At 30.0% G+C, this 22,282-nt stretch overlaps 2 protein-coding genes across 3 annotated transcripts; both read left to right on the top strand.

The window, feature by feature from the left end:
* The first annotated feature begins 619 nt into the window (after positions 1-619).
* On the top strand, positions 620-17,428 carry LOC107439323 (putative phosphatidate phosphatase). Of its 2 annotated transcripts, none has more exons than XM_071182968.2 (4): positions 620-722; positions 8,980-9,131; positions 14,847-15,154; positions 17,317-17,428. In XM_071182968.2, exons 1-4 carry the CDS (start codon positions 629-631, stop codon positions 17,399-17,401), a joined length of 639 nt encoding a protein of 212 aa, XP_071039069.2. In that variant the 5' UTR covers positions 620-628; the 3' UTR covers positions 17,402-17,428. The 2 variants fall into 2 exon arrangements, with proteins under 2 accessions (XP_071039069.2, XP_042896063.2); XM_043040129.3 differs by lacking the exon at positions 620-722 and adding an exon at positions 4,791-4,995.
* A 1,178-nt stretch (positions 17,429-18,606) lies between these two features.
* Positions 18,607-21,570, top strand: LOC147807130 (phospholipid phosphatase-related protein type 5-like). Its single transcript, XM_087168657.1, has 2 exons — positions 18,607-18,781; positions 21,152-21,570. The coding sequence occupies exons 1-2, from the start codon at positions 18,668-18,670 to the stop codon at positions 21,266-21,268; spliced, it is 231 nt and encodes a 76-aa protein (XP_087024783.1). The 5' UTR covers positions 18,607-18,667; the 3' UTR covers positions 21,269-21,570.
* The last annotated feature ends 712 nt before the right edge of the window (positions 21,571-22,282 follow it).

Below are 22,282 nucleotides of genomic sequence, written 5' to 3' on the forward strand. Positions count from 1 at the left end.
GATATTTTATTTTGTTTCTGTTTCTGCGTTAATTTTCTATTGTTCCTGCAAAGCAACACGAATTATATGAGTAAACGAGCTTTGTAAAAATAAAAAAGGAATATTTTCTGCATAATAAATTAATTATTATGCAGTAAAGTAGTTTCTTTTTATTACACCTTAAGAAATAACATTTTTAAAATCGAGCTGTTCATAAATGATTTTTTATGTCTTAATGGTGGATATACAATTTCTAAAATATTAATGCGGATTTTAAGTGAATTATTGTAATTTTCCTGGATAAAATTTACTAGTGACCGAATAAAAAATTAAAGACAAATTGGAAATTGTGCAATAAAACTGTGTTTATTTTTTTGAGTATTAAAAAAAACGTGATATTCGTTGAAAATTTACATCTAGTATTGTACTCAATGGGAAAAAATCTTGTGTTTCATCACGATTAATTATATCTTGAAAAATGCCTTCCCAAGAATGTGAGTGACATATAGTTTTCTTCAAAGTTCTATTTAAGATGATGTTAAATCAAAACTTTGACAATTGGTTTATTAAATGTATTTAAAATAAGACAGTTTATACTATTATCCTTACATACATTTTTAACATGCTCTGCTGCAGATAAACTAAAGTCATGGCAAATCCTGATGAAGAAATTGAAGAAAATGAGGGGAAAGATAGGAATGTAGCACTTTCAGTATTTATCGATAGCTTATTTTTATTTACATGTAAGTGGCTATGATATTTTTTATCGTGATTGCGACGTTAAAAAAAAATATGTAATTTAACTTACATGTTCAAAATAATTTTACGAACAAGGCCTGCTTTTCAAGCTAAATGGTAAAGTCTTGTAAACATGTTAATAGTATATAACTGTTGCTTACTAAAATGTCATTACGGGCAGAATATGTTTATACAAGTTTAATACCAAAAATTTAAGAATTTTCCTTTAACTAGCAAATATCTCAAACGAAAAATTATAAATGACGTCATAAGAGAATGCTTTATTTTCTATGTTAAAATCACGATTACCGGTTGGCTCTACATCCTATTTTCTTATACTCACCAACACTTTAAGATTGCTATGCGACATTGCACAGTTCAATTTACGAACCAAGCTCACTTCGCTTGCTAGCAAGATTTGAAATGACACTTAATACAAAATCTTAATTGGACAATCATTTATAAAAATATAAATGCTTTTTTGTCTTTTTCACCACTAATATTTAATACAGCACATTACGAAAGAGAGAACATAACAATAGTTTTCAGAAATCCTGCATAAAAAAATTCACATTGATTGCACACCGCAGATATAATTTTACACACCTAGCAATAAAAATATTGACAGAAAATGAACTGCACCACAAACATTTGTAAAAATGATAGTGAAAGTAAAAACATTGATAACTAAAAGCTTTTACTTACATTGTTCTTTTTTCTTCTTCTGAAAACTCAATTATATATTCTTGGACTTGGAGACATCACTGTGAGGATGTCAAATGACCGTTACCTGTTTCATATTTGATATTAATATTTTATCTCGCTTTTCCCGAGCACTTTTTTATTATATGCAAGTAGCGTAGCGTAAAAGATTCACTTCTTATTTGCAATTTAATATTAATTTTCAATTTTTATTGAGGAACCAAAATGAAGACAAACATGCCAACCATGTTGAAATCAGGGTGACAAATGTTAATATATAGAATACATAGAATCAGCAATATATAGAATCAGCACTAAATGTTCTAACCATAACATTGTTAAAAGTAACTTTAATTAAATTACTGAACTTAGTCACCTCTCAATAGCAACGCCATTGATGTAGGTTAAAACAATTAGACTCCATGAACCCATTAGGTATAATTTATTCCCTTCGTTTCGCCAATAAAAAGCGAACTAAGCAATTTTAAGCCTCGAACCTCTTTTAGAATTAGATGTCCTGAGTGTGACTAACACCTTCGTCATTTAACCGTTTTTAAAATATAGTCAATTAACATTTATCAACTTTAATTTTGATTGACTGTTTATGAAAGCCAAATGTGCATAAAATTCTCTGTTAAAAATCAATCAGCATTATGCATGCTAGAACAAGGTAAAATATTTCCATGCTTATGCTGGCTTTCTACCAGCTACACCAACTTCCACAATGGCGGGTATTAGCCTCAGCATGCCACTGTTTGCATTTGGTAATTGAGATTATCATTAATGATTCGCAACGCTTGATTACGCCCTCTAGCGAATCCTGAAAATATCGGGCAGTTATTTATTAAATTTTCATTCAGTTCGATCATAATCATTGGCAGATTCATACGCCATTTTTTAGCAGCAAATGCGAAGCAAATTTTCTTTAAGGAAAAGGCATAAGAACTTGAAAAAACTCTCCAGAACATTGGTAAATCTTTCAGAAACGGAACACGCCAAACAACTGAAGAAAAAGCTCTCAATAATTTTTAACATATATTATCAACGAATTGCAACTGATTCCTTCCAATTTCGGGATCGTATACTGTTACAGATGTTTGTATTATGGTAAAAAAAGAATTTTTTGTCTTCAATTCACTACAAATTGAAGTGAAATCAACATTGCTTACTTCATTCCAATAAATAAATGTGATTTCAGAAAGTATGGAACTGTAATAGTTATAGAATATTCTTCTTTTTTATAAAATAGTATATATTCCTGTATCTACATAATTCGAAAAACAACAGTAAAGAATCATCCGAATAACTTGAAATAGTTTCATTTATGTTTATTATTGATAAATTTTTATCGTTTTCTTGGTAAGTGTGTTTTTAATTTTGAATGATAAATTTCAGCTAGAATTCAGCTATTCTGTTTGTAAGTTACATATTAAAATTCATATCGAGATCTTGCAATTATAAAATTTTATTGTGTGGTATGTCATCTTAAAGTAATGAGGGGATCATCTATGTATATATTATTTGAGAATAAAGTTTTCAAATGAAGATCATATAATTTTGTAATTCTCCGGATTTATAAATCAGGTAAGAGTTAGGATTTTCATATTAAAAAATTTGCTTGAAAATAATTTTTTTTTCTAATTTGATGACAGTACTCCATAGAATAGTTTTCTACGTCCGATTAAGAATTTTAAAAAAAACATAAATTTTTTTATTTTAATTTGAGGAATTTTTAGAATCGTTTTTTTCGTAAACATTTTATATTTTGCCTTTTTTAGTTTATAACTAATAATTTTTGGTAAAAATTGTTGTAAAAAAACTTTTTTGCAAAATTAAGTGGTATAACATTATGGGCTTATGCATACTTTTTGAAGTAATATGATTTATAAAACTGTGGAATGTGAAGTTTAAATAGGCCTTTCATTTTATCTCATTAAATTTAGTAAAGCAATTTCGCAGGCATTAGGTTTTTATTCTAAGAAGATACATATTTTTTTTCTGTTTATTTACAAATATATCTTTCCGATGTGTTTTGGATGTTCCTACTCTAAAAAAAGGAGATATCATTTTGTTTTCACTTGCATAAGAAAGAATATTTAGCATTTTATTTTAAAAATTGATAAGCCACAATTAACAGGAAATAATACAATGCTACAAGCTACTTTGAGGTGTCTCCAGAGCAAAGGAATGACTATTTATATGGAAATCGCATGAATTCGTCTCATACAACGCCCCCTATAGTTCGCTGCAATTTCGAATTTAAATCCGAAATTTCTGAAGAAAAAAAAAGTGCTTTGTTCTTTGTTATTGAACGCTTTCGAAATTAAAACTTTGCTCATAATGTTTATGTGAGTTATTTTCAGGATTTCTTAAATAAAAATTAACTATATCATAATATAAATTCAGGGCTGAAAAAAAAGATGCATGTGCCAAAACTTATTTACCACATTTTTGCTATTTCCTTTTTAATACTTTAGTTACAGCATATACACGATAGCTCAGTGGTTATGTGCACTGAGTTGTCACTGCTAAGGATTGGGGATTGATTCTCATTGGTGGCTTAAGAACCTACTCAGCATCAGAGAGATGGGCGCTAGCTTGTGTGGATAGTACAGATTGCCTGTATGGAATTCTGGAAGAAATTATGACGTTAAATGAAATTTGGCGAATTGTTGAGCTCGAATATCAACTTGCGAATATCAGTATCAAAAAATCAAAAAAAAAATTTTTTTTTGCTTGGGATCTATATGTAGCCATTGTTATTTTTTGGGTAAAGCTGCTTGGCTTATTCTATTTTATTCTATTCTATTTTAATTCTATTAGGCTTATTCTATTTTAATTACTATGTGAAAACACTGTTGATTCCTAATTCAAGGTTTAACTATTTTTTAAGATCTTTTTAGGAAATCTTTTGCCTTATTTTAATTTTTTTTTTCAGTTTATTCAAGGTCTACGGTTTTTTTATTTCAAAATTACAGTAAATGAGGGTATGGTGTGCAAAGAAAGTATTTCTAAAAAAAAAAAAAAAAAATTAAACACATTCTTTCTTCGTCCTTGTTCTTCGTCATGCCCCTACAGATGACAGACTTTTCCAAATCCTCGGGCAATAGTGAAATAGTGAAATAAGATAAAACCAAATTGGCGTATTTATGAGAGGGATTTAAACTAAGATAACGAACATAGTTTATAATTTATTTTCATAAAGAATAATTTCCATGCTGTATCCCGAAGTAAGTTCAAAGTCGGACGTTCAAAATAATCTCCCCGAAATATCTTCTGCATACCTAGTTTGGCGAGATTTCAAAAACTTGCTTGGCGAGATTTAAAAAAAATGGCCACGGTATGGGCTATCTGGGTGGGGTTTGATTCTTAGAGGCGGCTTAATGCCAATCCAGTATCAGATCAATGGGTGCTACCTTGTGTGGGTAGTACAGATGGTCTGTGTGGAATTCTAAACGCAATTATGACGTTAGATCCCCAATTTTAGCGAAATTTTGATCTTGAATTGCAGTTTATGGACGGTGTCCATTTTTTTTTACTTGGGATCTTCAACGAAGCAATTGGTATTTATTGCAGGTAAAGTTGCTTATTTTACAGGCTTATTCTATAGTAATTACAATGTAAAAACACAATGCGTTAAAAACCTCTTTATAAGAAGAATTTAAACTAAGCTAGTTCCGACAGGTTATCATCTTTTAATAGTAAAGAATAATTGTCATTGCGTTTCCAAAGTAAAAATGTCGGCTTTTTTATTAATTTATTGATAAACTAAAACATTCATTCACTAATTTGGACACTCAATGATTTACCAACTATTATCGCTTCGATTTCGGGATCACTACTTTACCCATTCGTTGATTCAGTGTGCTTACTCTTCTATCCGCGCTGTTTATGATTTATCCGTTAAATGATTTTCTAGCTTTTAAATATGACAATGTACTAATCACTCCATTGACTTATTTGGTAATTCACAGGATTGCTGAGTCTTTAATTAACATATATATTGATTGCATTCATTTCTTTAATCATTTCTTTCTTTCTTTAAAAGATGCGATGTTCAGTGTGTCAAAAGAATTCAGTGTGCTATGTTATGCACCATTCGTAATAATGCTTGCCTAAATGACTATCGAATTTCCAATGTTATTGATACCAGTATTCAAACCTCCTACTTTTAAGAAATACAAAAATCCCTTAAATTTTTTTACAATATTTGCATTGATTTAAAGATAAAACATTTGATTAACTTTCCGCACATTTGCTAATTCGGTCGTATATTTTACATAGAAGCTATAACAATTTTTTGTAGTCCCATATCCTGCTAGTTACCTATAATGCCCTTGAAAACGCGTCGAATCAGATATTTTATAGAAGTTACTCAACAAATAATCAAAGTTAATAGGATCAATAAATAAATAGAGTAATAAATATGAATATATATACATGATAATCTACTAATATGAAGTTTCATTTTCTGTGAGAGAATATATTTTTTGTTTAAAAAAAGTCAATGAAAACATTGAAGTTGTCACGTTCGATTTTTTAAATATTCGATTGCATTGTTTTGTTTCTTTTTAGAAGAAAAACTATATTAGGTATGGAAAAAAGCAAAACTTCTGTAGATTTTAAATAGAGAACGTAAAGAAAATATTAACTAAGATAAATATTTTGAACTGTTCAAGTTTCAGTAAATGATATTCAAAAGTAATATGTTATACTTGCAGCAAATCCGACCTGAAGTAATTTTCCGCCTCTATAAAATTGTTCGTATAACTGTTGTTTCTTTATAATCTTGTTAAATAGAAGAGGCAATATATATTCACCTAACACGCCAAGATGTTTCGCTTAAATTGTCCAGCCACCTGGTGGCTGCCTAACTGGTTTGGTGATATACTTTGCCACATGCTATATTCCTTGCAGGAATTTGGACTTTTACTCTTTGCAAGTGTCTAAGTCCTCGAATATTATATTCTTTTCATGATTTAGAAGATGTTGGACTCAACGAATGCTTTTGTAGAGTTCACTGCTGTAAAATATTCGCTGTATTTTATTTCCATTCATGGGATCAAGAAATGTCATTCATGAAATTTCCTCAAAATTTTTCTTTTAAAGATCAGTTTATCTTCTGCTACTTTAGTAAATGCCCAACAATCGCAAACCGAGTTTATCAAACAAAAATATCAAAATGAAACTCATAAAAGAATATATTAAAGGAGAAGAGAGAAAGATGTCATGTAATTATAATTGACTTGCAAAAATGTTTTTGAAATATTTCCATAACAGAGTAGTCAGATTACAAAATATAAAATTGACGCATAATAGAGGATAGTGAGGTATCGTTTTAAAGTGTGTTCATTATTAAATGAAGAACTGCATCTGATATGGTCAGTGTCTTGGATTTGCCCGAAAACTGGATATGAGACAAATAATAATATTTACTGCGAATTCAAAATTATAATTCATAAAATATTCAATTTTCAATATGGCATTTTATTATAAAGATTTTTTTTTGATGAAGTTATTAACATTTACTGATTAATAATTATTGTGTATATGACTATTGGAAGGGGATGTAAGCTAGTTATATAATTAACGGATTAACACAAATATGACAACAATAATATCAAACTAGAAAATATATTAACCTAGAAATTGTATCAATTATATATTATTTTATTGATTTTAATATAAAATTGGCGCAATGATTTTACATAAAATTTAATTACATACGTTAGATAATAGTGTTTTAATGAAATAGTGTCCTAATGAAATTTTGAAAAAATACTTTTATTTTTTATTTGACTAAAATAGCATTTAAGTAAATATTTCTGTTTTAGAATCATTGGAATTCCGTGCAATTAGTTTCTATACATTAAACTTAATATAGTAAATCTTCCAGGAAAGACCTCCTTGATTTACGACCACATTCTGAAAGCAAGGAATTTTTTCCATAGACTCTTTGTTGAAGAAAACTCTTAGGAGAGACCATCAAAACCTCACCCAGTGACCGGACAAACCTCTGCACCAAATGCGAAAAAATATTAAAACAAAAGCCATTAACCAAACAAATAATTAGATTAAAATGCATTCAAAATATTTATGTGAGGCTCTTATTTTGGACAACTCTTTTTGACGATCTCTTAAAAAGATTTACAACCTGTTGTTTCAGTCAGTGTGTACTAAATACATTGCTGTCAAAGATATCTTTATAGAACTGAAAGTTAAATTAGAAAAAAAAAAAGTTATTTTAGAAGAACCCAAGCATCTCAAACAAACAAGCCTTTTCCATCTTTTAACGCTAACCTTGATTTTATGATATAAGATTAAATTTAAACTTAAATATTGTCTGTTAATTTGTTCAAAATAGTTCTATCATTCATAATTGGTAAATTTGCTTTTACACATAATTATATCAGTCATTTTTATTGACGCTAAACTTGATTTATCGACATTCATTCATTTTATTCACACTTATTCACTTTATTTATAACGCCAACATATGTGGCATTTCCTTACCAAGAAAATGACACTATCTAAAATTAACATAATTTGCGAAAAATCCTGTACTTTTGATAACATTTTAAAGTCATTGGAGATAACCCCTAAGAACAACCAATCTCTATAAATAACTATTTTACTACTAGTAATATTAATATCTTGAGTAAAATATTACCTAACAAAATTATATAAATTTGAAAAGTACGCTTAAATAAACTGACAATTATTCGAAAAAAATTATATCTAGTGTATAATATTTTCCAAAATAGTGTAAAAATGGGAGATACAGAAATGACAATCTATTACAACCTTTTGGTATTCCATCTATTTGAATAAAATAAATTCCTTCCTTTATGAGATAAATAAAGAAAAACAAAATTAAATTAGAATTTCTCATTACGTTTTTTGACACTTTTTAATCTTTCAAACGCCTTATAATTTTTCATTGTAATTTATTTTAATTCCCTTGATAATTTTTTCTATAATTTTTTTATGATCTTTTCTTTTGTCTCTTTTTTATTTTTTATAAATAAATGTACAGATAAGTATCTAAACGTAATTTTATATTGTAACATAAAATATAATTTTCTGGGAAAGCCAGTATAAAATGCAGTTCTAGTGCATCAGAATAAATGTTAGTAGTTTGAAATGAATATTCTTTTGCACATTGAATAAATACAGTAATACAGTAAATTCGTCATAAAAAATTTAATTTTTTTAAGATGTCAAGTTCAGAAATAAAAGGATTTCTTTTGTTCTGTTTTTTCCCATTAAAACATAGTTAAATAGGCCAACGCAAAGTTCATAATGCTAAATGATTTGCTTTATGGCAAATATGGTTGTTGTGTAGAACAGAAATTCATTTGAGCAGAAAATTGTTTTATGTAATTCCTTTTATATAGAAAATTAAGAATTAGTTTTTAGAAACAATCAATGTATATACGTCACAAAAAATTGAAATTTCAATACAGTTGCATACCAGATTTAGTATGGATAACAATTAATAGTATGGAGATCTAAGTCAATGAAAACAGTGTTCCACAGTTTAATTAATTTCTTTTACAGGTGGTGGTATAATACCTGTAGTATGGCGTAATATGAAAGTAGTAAGACAAGGCTTCTTTTGTGACGACGAGAACATAATGTATCCTGCAAAACACAGCTCTATTACGAATGCAATGCTTTGGGGATTTTGTGTTTCAGCTCCTTTATCTATTGTGAGTTTAAATTCTGATCCATTTAAATTTTTTAGTTATATGAGCAATTTATACTTTTTTGGGAATTAATTTTGATTTTATTATATATATATATATATATATATATATATATATATATATCTATATATATAAAAATCTCTTGTCACAGTTTTAGTGGTTAAACTCCTCCTGAACGGCTGGATCGATTTTGATGAAACTTTATATGTATATTCAGTAGGTATGAGAATAGGTTTATAACTAATTTTTTTTTCATTTTTTGGACAGATTTAACGTATATTTTAAATATATCTTTATTTAATCATATTCCAATCCAAACTAGACATAGAAACCTGATAAATCAAAAAGTAATATTCACGCACGTTGCAACAATTCACTTTAAACTCTAATACTTATGCTCGCCCTTAAAAGAAGAGCATCAAATATATTTGCAAGTATGTGAATAAAGGCAGTGATATGGCAGTATTTCGAGTTGAAAATACCAAAGTGACCGCTTTTCCAGTGAATAACAACGACGAAATAACGCTCTACCAAATTGGCCGGTACATCAGCTCCAATGAAGCTGTTTGTCGCAACTTTGGATTCCCTATTCATGATCCTACCGTTAGTCATTTAGCCGTCCATCTTGAAAACGGTCAGCGCGTATATTTCACGAACGAGACAGCGATTGACCGAGCTATAAATCCACCAAGAACTCACCGAATTTTTTTGAATTGTGTAATCGTGCGGATGCTTTTGGTGCCTTTGCACGGATATTATTCTACTCAGAAGTACCACACTATTTCACATGGGCTCAAGCAAAAAAATGGACACCCTGCAAGCAAGGCACACCGGCTGATGCATGTCGCGGTTTATTTAAATCAAACACCTTGGGGAGAGTATTTACAGTCAATCCAAGGCAGACTGAGTGCTTTTATTTTCGACTGTTGTTGGTTAAGGTCTCATTGTCATTTCAAGATATACGTAAAGTCGATGGACATCAGCATCCAACGTATAAAGATGCATGCCTTGCACTCGGCTTGCTGGAAGACGACAACCAGTGGGACTGTATGCTTGCTGAAGCAGCATTGAACTGTACTGCAAAGCAAATTCGTCTACTATTTGCTATAGTATTAACTACATGTTTTCCGACCCGTATAGAAGCGTTATGGGATAATTACACAGATTCGATGACTGGTGATATACGGTATCAACATCTCACACGTTGCAACGATCTAACGATAGCATTTAGCGATGCTATGTACAACGAAGCACTGATTGCTATTGAGGATCTTTGCATTATTATTGCCAACTTGCCACACAGTCATTTCGGTATGCCTTCGCCAAATTGAAGTGCACCTGATTTATTAAACACTAACATGAATCGTGAACTTCAATACAATACGATAGAAATGGCAGCAAATGTTACTCGCAATGTTCCACTAATGAATGAGGAACAAAGGAACATTTATGACAAGACATTTTGCTCGCAGTTTCGGCAGGACAAGGTGGATTTTTTTTTTGAATGCAAAAGGTGGAACTGGCAAAACATTTATTATTTCGCTAATTCTCGCTGAAATACGATCAAATAATGGCATCGCGTTGGCCGTTGCATCATCTGGCATCGCGACACAACTTTATTGGAGGGAGGCAGAGCAGCTCATTCAGTATTTAAGCTGCCACTAAATATTCAAAACAACCCAAATGCAGTGTGCAGCATCAAAAAGTAATCGTTATGCCCACAATGTTGAAACACTGTAAAATTATCATCTGGGATGAATGCACTATGGCACACAAACATTCACTTGAGGCGTTGAACAGGACATTGAAAGATATAAAAAACAATGACAAATTATTTGGCTGCACTCTATTACTCCTTTCAGGTGATTTCAGACAAACACTTCCCGTCATTCCGCGTTCAACGTACGCTGATGAGATCAATGCTTGCTTGAAATTATCTCCACTGTGGCGTAATGTTGAAAAAGTTCAACTAAAAGTAAATATGCGCGTCTAAATACTCAAGATCCTTCTGCTGAAACATTCTCAAGACAATTGTTAGATATCGGTGATGGAAAAGTTAGTAAGGATGAGACTGGAGGCATAAAATTACCGGACGATTTTTGCACAATCATTGATTCACAAGATGCTCTCATTAACCTAATATTTCCCGATGTACACACACAATACATTCATCATGAGTGGCTGGCAGAAAGGGTGATTTTAGCAGCAAAAAATGCGGACGTCAACGAATTGAACCTGAAGATACAAAGTTACTGCCAGGTAACTTCGTGACATACAAATCCGTTGATGCAATTTGCGATCCCATTGAAGCTGCAAATTTCCCAACAGAGTTTGTAATCTCATTGGATTTACTAGGCATACCACCGCATAATTTAGTACTCAAAGTTGGGTCTCCCGTTATTTTGCTTCGTAATTTGAACTCATCACGGCTGTGCAAAGGCACGCGATTAGTCGTTAAAAAATTAATAAACAACGTTATCGAAGTCATTATTTTAAATGACAAATTCCGGGGTGAAAGTATAGTACTTCCACGAATCCCTATTATACCCACAGATGTGCCAATTCAATTTAAACGCATGCAATTCCTCTTTAGATTGGTATTTGCAATGACAAGGCCAAACAATGTCTGTTTGCGTCTTAGATTTGAGCACAGTATGCTTTTCACACGGAAAATTATGCGTGGCATGCTTTAGAGTGGGCAAACCATCCATTTTATTTGTGTTAGCTAAAGATGGAATGACAACAAAAAATATTGCGCACTCCATTGCACTAAGAGATTAATATTTTCAGAATTCGTTGTATATATAATTTATAAAAAAAAAGTTACAATAATGGTGCGTTGCATTCCGTCATCGGTCACAGCTCTCCATGCCTCTTCCACTCATATACCACATACGCACACACTTACAATAATTAAGATATATTTTCATACTCTAGAAATAATTTATATGGCAAAACAACGTTTGCCGGGTCAGCTAGTATATATATATATATATATATATATATATATATATATATATATATATATATATATATATACTGATGAGCCGAAAAAACTGGTATACCTGCCTAATATCGTGTAAGGCCCCCGCGAGCCCGCAGAAGTGCCGCAACACGACGTGGCATGGATTCGATCAATGTGTGATCAATGTAGAGCTGGAAATAATTGACACCATGAATCCTACCAAATATGTTCAATAATGTTCATGTCCGGGGAAGTGTCTAAATTCAGAAGAGTGCCGCTGGCCACCAAAATCCCCAGACATGAACATTATTGAACATATTCGGGATGCCTTGAAACGTGATGTTCAGAAGATATCCCCACCCCCTCTTACCAACACCTCCTATAAAGAGCAGGCCTCTGCACGGGTTACCATAAATATCCCTTAGTAGTCCAAACGTAATGACATATTTTGTATTTTCAACCACTGCGCAGCTTAGTACCTCTAACGTAATGACATCTTTCCTATTTTTCGTCTACTGCACAATTAACATCGTCACATATCGGACTACTAATCTGATCCGTGCTGAGGCCTTTCTACTTCTAGGAGGTGTTGCTCTTACTCCCACTGGTTTATGGATAGCCTTGCAGAATTCATGGTGTCAATTATCTCCAGCTCTACTTCACACATTGATCGAATCTATGCCACGTCGTGTTGCGGCACTTCTGCGATTCTTTCTGCAGGAAAAAAAATTGAAATCTTAATTAAGGTCAATATATTAAGCTGTGAAAAATCTTATTTTCGATCAGTTTTCAGGAAAAGAGTTTTGTAAAAATTTTATTTTAACAAGAGCTCGATTATGAAACTTAATGGTTAAGTTGCAAAAGCTGAAAAAAATGCTTTTTCTTAAAAAAACTTTCTTTTAACGAAATACTTTCTCTTAAAAAAAATTTCCTTTTAAAAAAATATTTCCTCTTAAAAAATATAATTTTTTTAAAAACTTATCTGGATATTTGATCTAGAAAATCTGATAGAAGGAAACTAAATCGGAGAATATTTGGTATATGGCCAAATATGAATTGCGGATAAAAATGTAACTCAATTTTATTCGTTTTATCTTTTCGTCAGGTCTTTACGAAACTATTTTTACAAATATTTAAAAACTTATATACTCACTGATAACTTATGGAAGGAAAAATTTATTAACTTTTTTTTTTGAATCATTACTTTAATTAGTAATAATATGACAAGCTTACTGTTGTAAGGCAAATGAAATTTTATGCTTACTAAAAATACGTTGTTTTAAATGCTGAAATACGAAATTTAAATTAAATTGGATTGAAAAGTTCTTGATAAATGAAAACTAAAAAGCTCGTTGTTTTACTGACTAAAGTGGATGGTGACTGCACCAGCTCAGGTTGTGACTCCTGCGACTGTAAGTGTCAGGAAGGCTCCATGACGTGGTGATTGAATGATTTGAATTGCTGGTTAAATATATCTTGATGTCTGGTAAGGTGGAGCAGAGATGCATAATTTATTAGTAAGAAAATCTATAGTTTATGAAAAAAAGTAGTAGTTTAAGTTTTTATTTTTCTATGATTTTTGAAGCGAAACTAGAAAACACTAATATGTTTTAAACGTGATACTTTTAGGAAATTTTCTCATTTCATAAATCGGCTTTGACCAGATATAACTGGAGTGAATGATACAACGTAGCAGATAGATTCTTTTATTGTTTACTTTGAGGGCTTAACCTACCGAACCGAAGCAACACTGCTATTTTACAGTTCATTCTTGTAACTTGAGTCAGCTTTAATTGAAGCAGTTAAGTTAGAGATCTAGCTCAGCTAAAGTTCTCTTTTCCTTTAAGTTTAATACAAAAATATGTTTGGTTCTTTAGCTTTACAACATACACCGAAGAGCCAATACATTATGACCACCCTCCATCTATTACAATTGGCTCGCCCAGGTTTTCGTGGTTTCTCGCCCAGGAACAATGTTTTCATGGGGCACATTAGGACCCATAATTCTCATAGAACAATCCCTGACGTCTATAAGCTACTTGAACATAGTTGCAGACCAGGTTCACCCATTCATGGCAACAGTTTTCCCTGCGGGAGATGGTGTTTACCTACAGGATAATGCATCATGTCATAAGGGTAGAATTGTCGGGGAACATTCCAGTGACTTTCAAGTCACGTTCTGGCCCCCAAATTCACCTGACCTTAATCCAATGGAGCATTTGTGGTCCTACTTGGAAAACCAAATTCGTGCTACCACGCTACTTCCTCGCAATGTGAGGGAATTGCAGGACCAGTTGGTGAGCGCTTGGTACCAGTTTCCTCAGACTACCTATCAGCACCTTGTGGAATCAATGCCACGGCGGGTGCTAGCAGTTTTGAGGGCTAAAGGTGGTCCTACGTGTGGTGGTCATAATGTAATGACTCTTCGGTGTATATGTAGTTATTAAAAGTTATTTTTTTTGTGAAATTATTTTTGGATCAACAAGGTTTTTATCTGTATGATGCTTGTAAAAACTGAAAATGGAATGAGTGTAAAATGAATGTAAAATTGAAAATATTTCATTAACATAATTGTTATGGAATGAATATACGTCATGAATATATAAGTAAATTAATTATTAATAGATTTAGTTCATAGTTTTATTAAGAGTTTTTTTTCAATATTTCATGTTGTGAAACTGTTACTTTTTTCTTTACACATAAAATAAATTATTTTAGTTTTTTTTTCTTCTAAATATACATTTACGTTGTAGATCTGCATAACAGAATTAGTTAGAAAATTTACAGTTAATGAACATGAAGTAAAGAAGATATTTTTCTTTCGATTTGAAGTTCCTTTCGTGATTCAGCAAATCTACATCTTTGGTGGTATATTCCTCTACGGCCTAATCATCACAGAGTTGCCGACTGATTTTATAAAATCTCTCGTAGGAAGGCTTCGCCCAAACTTTCTGGAACTTTGTAAACCTAATTTCAACTGCTCTTCTGTAGGAAATCCACATTATTATGTCGGCGAGTATAATTGCACCAATCCTCATTTACGGAGTGAAATGTTCATTCGGTAAGATAAAGTGAAATATTTATTTATAAATGTATATTTTAAGTTGTTTTTTATTTCATTTTGGTTTTATGACGTGAATAGAGTTAAAGAATTTTATTTTATGACAAGGTAAATATTTTTTTTGTATTTTATTATATATAATATTCCAATAAAAGAGGAGTTACTACATATTGAGAAATGAGTTTCGTTTAAATTTCCTTCACCCTAGCGTATTTTATAGAGTAAAAGCAAACTAGTTACAGTCTGTGCCTGGCTGAGAGTTTAAGTTATCTTTAATCTTAGGATAAAATTACTCTTAATCTTTTAATAAAATTATCCTTAATATTTGTTAAAATTATCCTTAATCTTTGTGTCTTTTAGACACAAAGAGTTCAAAACTACAAACCGTCAAAATTTTAAGACTACAAACTGAAAAAAAAGTATGATCAAAAGAAGAAATTGATGATTTTTACTGAAGCGAGTTCGTGAAGATTTTAGTCAAAATTTACAATAAAATTTGGTTTTGCAGTAAGTGCAGTTTCTCAGTATGTAAAATTTGGTAAATGTGGCTAAATTATATAATTTTATCATGATATTTTAGAGCTATGCATTCCAACCATTTATTCTGTTAAATATATTTCTTAGTTTTGTACTTTTTAACTAAATGCGTGGGAAGAGCTATAATTTCGATTAACCGTTGCCAGATGAATTTTTAAATTACTAAATGAGTGGTCTGAATACCCTATATTTTGACTTTTTCAACCTAAATTATGTTTTTTTGCGTTACCATAGATTATTGTGATTTAACCAGAATTATTTCTCCGTGTATGGACAATATTTATTTTTTTCTTGCTTATTACAGAGTTTCATATTCGTGCCGAAAATAATATCTTTCAACTGCGAATGTTGTTAATTAATTTGATTTATTACTTCAGTTTTATTATTTATTACCTATTAGTTAGTTATTTATACGATATTTTTTAGCTTTTCCTTTGTTTTGTCCATATTTTTTTTACTTCAAATGTTATATTTACAGTACTGTGCTTTAAAAACGATAATTGAATTACACCAACATATTGGTCCAAAGTTTATTGTTAATTAGAATATAAGTTTATTTGGGTATTTCACCCCATGACGAAATTTTTTTAATCGAATCGAAACATTTATACACACAATTATAATATTTGTTCCTTCAAAGATAAATCCACCCAACATTTGAATATTTTTTTTAATTATTTGTTATTATTTAATTTACTAAAAGTCGAAAAAGTTTGAATTGAAATACATTTTAAGTGGAGAGAAAAATTTGAATTCAAAAGTAAAACGAAATTTTCTATATAATTTTAAAGAACGTAATTTAATAAGGAAACATGCAGCATTTGACAGTAATCGATTGAATATTTAATGAGAAATTGACTTTTTAATGAACGAGTTTTTTTTAAAAGTGGATTTCTCGGGAACAATTCAAATGATATCTTTGAAGTTCTGTACTTTGCCTTATTAAACTGCATTTTTTAACATAGTATAAAAAATTTTATACCTTACGATTCAAACTTTTTCATCTTAAGAATTCAAACTTAAAGAATGCAAAAAAGTAAAATTGACTTCAAGAGATTCAAGCTTTGAACCACAGAGCTGGCCAAAGTTTTGGGATTATATTTCAAAGATTGCGGCTCCTTCCACCAAATTTTAAATCTAAAGAATTAAATAAAAAAATGTTCAAAAAAATTTTTATGAAAAATGTTAAAAAATTTTTCCGAATAATCACTTTGTTTGATTTAGTAACTTAAAATATCGCTTTCACTAACTAATTAGCATAGATAAATTCAGCCTTTTAAATAATTAAGATTTGTAAAGCATACAAATTTACGAGAAGTCGTAATAGATGAAACTTCAGTAACTAGACGAAAAGTTATTCAGGGTTTTCCTTTTCTTTGCGCACTGTACATATTAAAACTAGTCTAGCATTTTTCTCCGATTGAGTTTTACGAAATCGCGAAACTGAATAAAGATTGCTTTTTCTTCCTCTTTTTTTTTTGCATTTCGGTATTTAGTATAATTGTAAACTGTTTCTTTTAATTTATAACATAGCTGTCATGCGCAATGTTTATAAACGCATAAAAATTAATTTCTGTATCATGTTTTTCAATTATATTCCAAAAAGATTTTGTTTTATTTTTTAGAACGTCCTTTCCATCTGGCCACACATCTCTTGCAAGTTACGCAATGCTCTATACCGTGGCAAGTATTGACAGTGCATTATTTTAATTAAAAAGAATAATAATTTTCAAAGTCAACCACCAAATGCACTTCTGTTTAAAAACAACTTTTGCGACAGGTTTGAAATTTCGCACCTAAAAATATGAGAAGTACCCACAAGGTAGAAAATATGGTATTCTAAAATATATTCAATCATAATTATAATTTTAGTTTATTCGAAGATAATTCATTATAATTGGTTACAATTTTTTATAATTTATAATTAGCAAAATATTTTTCTTTGTTTAATTAAGTAACAATGAGATACTTAAAAAAAGAATTTAGTGGCATTGAGGAATAAAAAATTAGAAGGAAAATTCATAAATATGATTTTTATTGCTCAGAAAATTTTCAACCAATTTACTAATACCAAAAATTAGGTATAAACTTCAATAATGGTGAACTGTATATAGCTTCAAATTTCTTTAAGGAAAATTACATTTACCTAATTTATTATCACGTTTGGCGTGTTGATTATATTAAAAAGGATTATGTAATGCATGTACGTCATGTCATAGTAGTTCACAGAAATTTTATTCCGCATGTTAATGGCGCCATCTGTGCGGAATTTCTGATATGGTTGAGTTTGGACTAAGCTGCAGAGAATCACAGTTCTAATTACTCTACCAAGCCACCTGTTGGCAGATTTCTTTACTAATTTTTTTCTAAGATTATATGATACCATGGGAGAAACTTATATTATGGCAAATTCTGCTTTACCTCCATTAGTATTGTAAAATTCAAAGTTAGATGAAAAGCTATTTCAGGCAAACCTTAAGTAAACCTGGAAATTTGAAATGGGGAAGGAATGTTTTTAAAACGTTAAAATGAGAAAAAAAATACGAGAGGATTGCTTTCCTACTGCGTAATCCGCAGTTTGTTAATTAATAATTTCATCAGTTCGCAATTTGTTTTCTTCTTGATAGTGTGAAAAAAATCTGCATTTGATGTTTCATGGTTTACTCTAGGGTTAACTGAACTCACTTTTCTTTTAGCATTAAACTTTAAATTACCAATGAAGGTGAACCAGTGTTATCCAAAAACTGTTTCCCCGTCGATATAGCGTTTTCTTGAGATCCGAGCATGCTATTCAAATTTTATGCCATAGAAAGAGTTTTTTTTAATCACCTCTCGTTTATTTTGACATAAATGCATTATTAGTGATTGTTAATGACTTAAAATGCTATAAATAATAGATTTTTTTTCCAGTTTTATCTAGCCAAAAAAGTAACGCTCAGCAGATACAGTGTTTTGGCGAAGCCATTATTATTAGGAATGCTGCTGATGCCATCAGGATACGTTTCCTTCTCCAGAATCTCTGAAAACTGGCATCACTGGGATGACGTTTTGGGTGGCTTCTTAATCGCATTTTTTGTTTGTATATACTGCGTGAGTTTATTTGCTATTCATTTAATGTAGTGAAGTTCTAAATTAAAAACATTAAATAAGTATTTCAATTATAGTCATAGATTTTGGCTTATAACAAGTCCTAAAAATGCTAAAGATTGAATTGAATATTCTTAATATCTGTTATGGATCATTCTGTTCTACGTTGTTGTTGTAGAAATTGGAGTCTTCAACTAATTGGTGTAAGTAATAAAAATGCGTTTCACACAAGTTATCATATTTCTTTCAACTGCAGCAAGTGTCCGAAATTATATTCAGGCAGATGACGAAATATCTTATTTTATTAACAATTCCATGAGTGTTAAATTAATTTACAAGCATTCTTTTTGAAAGATCTCACAGAGGAAAGAGTTAGCGTATTTTCAAGAATTATTATTTTTGGTGAAAATATTTTCACATTGAAATAATTCCCCAGCATATTTATTCATTGAATTCACTTTTACTTATCAATAAGTAAAACTTAATTTGAAAATGTCTTGGTCCTTTTCCTTCTACATGTCTATTTTTAACTAATTCAACAGGGAACTTCTGACGAACATTTCTCAACTGATGTAGCTGACACTTTCCCTTATTTGATAATAATTGTCTGCAAAATTTAAAACATGTATAGCTTTCCCTAAAGACAGATAGTAAACATATTGCTGTTTTTCATCAATACAAATTTCAATTTTCAAGGTTGATGACTACCTCATTCATTGTGTTAAATGAACATTATCAAGTTTCAAATATTATTTTCATGTATAATTTTGATTGCTAATATACTTTGGTTCCAGTTACGCTATTTTGGATCCAGTTAAAAAAGAAATAAAGAATGTTAATTCTTATTAATATTTATTATATTAGCATTAAATAAATATAACAAACCATTTCACCATATTGGTCATTTCTGAAAACATAAAATAACAAAGGAGCTAATGTTCTTAATCTTTTTAATGTAACCTGAACTTAAAATGTACTGCATTTTTGAACTTGAAAACTAAAATATTTAATGCTGGGGAGATTTGAAATTTGAGTTAATCCAATTTCAAAAGAATATGGCTCGAGTGAGAAAAATGTCTCCTAATCTGGAAATTGAGTTTAATACTTCTTATTGTTTGGAAATAGCAGAAATTCTTAAATTTTAATGCAATGTATAGTGATCAAATATGCATTTAAAAATTTAACGATTAATAAGAAAAATTCTCGTCAATTAATTTTAGTCAACTTTAGTCGAAAAATAGTATATGCTCCATTTTATCGTTAAAATTCATTTCTTTTAAGTTAATATCTATTAACATGTTTTTTCTTAATGTTTCAAAAGACATTAGTTTGTTAAAAAAGTTTAGAAAAATTTTATTTGCTGTGTTTTTTATTGAGAGCTTTTATTCTATTGCTTGTTTTTGCCCATTTTAAAAAAAAATCCTTCTTCATCATGAAACCCTTTAGTCCCTGATATTATGTTCTTTCTCACCATTCTCCCCCCAACGCTAAGAATTATACAAAAAATTCCAATTTATGTAATTGGGAATAACTTTTACTAAGTCTTCGGTTAGTAAAAACTCTAGTCTAACAACTAATCTTTTTTTTCGACTCTGAAAACTCAAATTGAAAAGTAACTTGAAAGGTAATAAAAACTACGGACGTCAAATGAGGAAAGTTTGTTGACGGTAGAAACGTCTGCAGATTCTGTCTGGTTATTTAAGATATTTTTATTGAATTTCTTTCCCTCACTGAGAAATGTTTAAACTTTTATTCGTGGTTAATTCAAATATCTAAATAAAACTCTCTCTAGAATTAGAAATGCTTGCCTTAAAAATAAAATTTGATATTTTGGTATTTGTAATTGAGAGCTCTTCTTAAGATATAGTACGCATGGTAATAGTACTCTTAAACTTTGATATAAGTTTAATGAAAAATCTTAGCAGCATATTTCCTACTTTTTTATCAGTAAATTGTCGACATAAGTTCTATTGAAGCACGTGAAGTACACGAGTGGGAATCTCTGAAAGAATTACAAGCATATCGAATTTTTTTTTCTGGGTTAATGTAATGAATAATTAACTTTTAGAATCACCACTTATTGAGATACTTCAAATTTCAGTTAACTTTATGCTTAAAAATTTTTCAAAGCTAAATTTCGATGTGCATTAAAAAATATAAGCTCATAAGAATTTAGTGGTATTGTTACCCGTAAAAAATACGCTTTTAATTGCTTGAATGTGTCTTCAAAGTAAGTTTCTTAAAAATCTTATTTTTTATGTGTTTGCGAGCAATAGAAACTTAAATTTAGAAACTTTTGTTTCAATTGCAAGCAAATGTAGCTAAAAAAATAGAGGGTGTAAAACTTTATAATGATTTTTTTTCTTTTTACAGATATTTTGTATGACTGATTTGTATGTTAAGAAAAATCCTACTCATCCCAATATGGATAATGTTCTTTCTGAGATTCCACATGTCCATGAAGAAACACGTAAAACTGCTATTGTATAGCTTGTTTATTGGATTTTACAAATTACCTTACACCTAAAAACATGTCATTTTTTAATGTGGGAAGTTCATTTTCATACTTTTTTCCAAAATTTATTTTGTAAAAATAAAGTTGTACTAAAGTTTTTCTATAAGTATTTATACTTAGGTTTTCTCTTCCTTAAGTTTTTATTTATTTTAATTATTTGAAGAGATTTAAATAATCGCAAGTTTTTCATGACTGTTTTCCAATATGTTTCCAATTCATGAATTAACTTCATAAGAAAAGTTGATAATGGGGTGAAATAAAATCATTGTTTTTAAAAGCAAATTTGCAATATAAATTTGTTATATTTTTTTCTTGTTTAGAAATTTTATCTTTTTACTTTTCTAGAAATTAACAGGAAATGGTAAAAAAAAATTTGACTGAATGAAATAAATTAACAATTATATTTAAAATATTTCAAAAGGTGGAATTTGCGATTCGAATTATAATTTTTTTAAACATGCGTTTCATAATTTTCCTTTACTAATTAATATCCAGGGTGTCCAGCGAGGAGCAGTTTGATTTCAAATTTAAATATCTAGAGAAAAAAGGATAGTAGAAAAATGAACCAAACAGCATCGTTAATATTAATTGCTTCAGTATATTTTTATGATATTCTATAAAATAATTTTTTATAGTCTACTGGCTGAAGTAGGTGACTATCTTGTTCAACATACAAACTTTAGGTCTTACCAGGCAATATTGTTTTAAAATATTCTAATTATTCAACCCCTCCTCTAATCCCAATTTCTTAATCAATGATGACCAATATATTTACAAAGTTTCTTCGCTGTCTAATTGTTATCTGTGGATTTGCGCAAGTGCAAGTACTTTGACTTAAATTTTAACTATTTTCAAGATATGTCCACAATAGTGCCAAAGTTCATACAACCGGCATTCATATATTGAATTTTAGCAATAATCTAAAATTTAACCGGCATTCTTCAAATCACACAAATGAAAGTAAATGTAAGTTCGGGACTTTTCAGTAT

This window comes from Parasteatoda tepidariorum, chromosome 7 (assembly GCF_982258835.1).
Source record: "Parasteatoda tepidariorum strain Cologne lab strain chromosome 7, Ptep-v5.0, whole genome shotgun sequence".
In the NCBI taxonomy this organism is placed as follows: domain Eukaryota; kingdom Metazoa; phylum Arthropoda; class Arachnida; order Araneae; family Theridiidae; genus Parasteatoda; species Parasteatoda tepidariorum.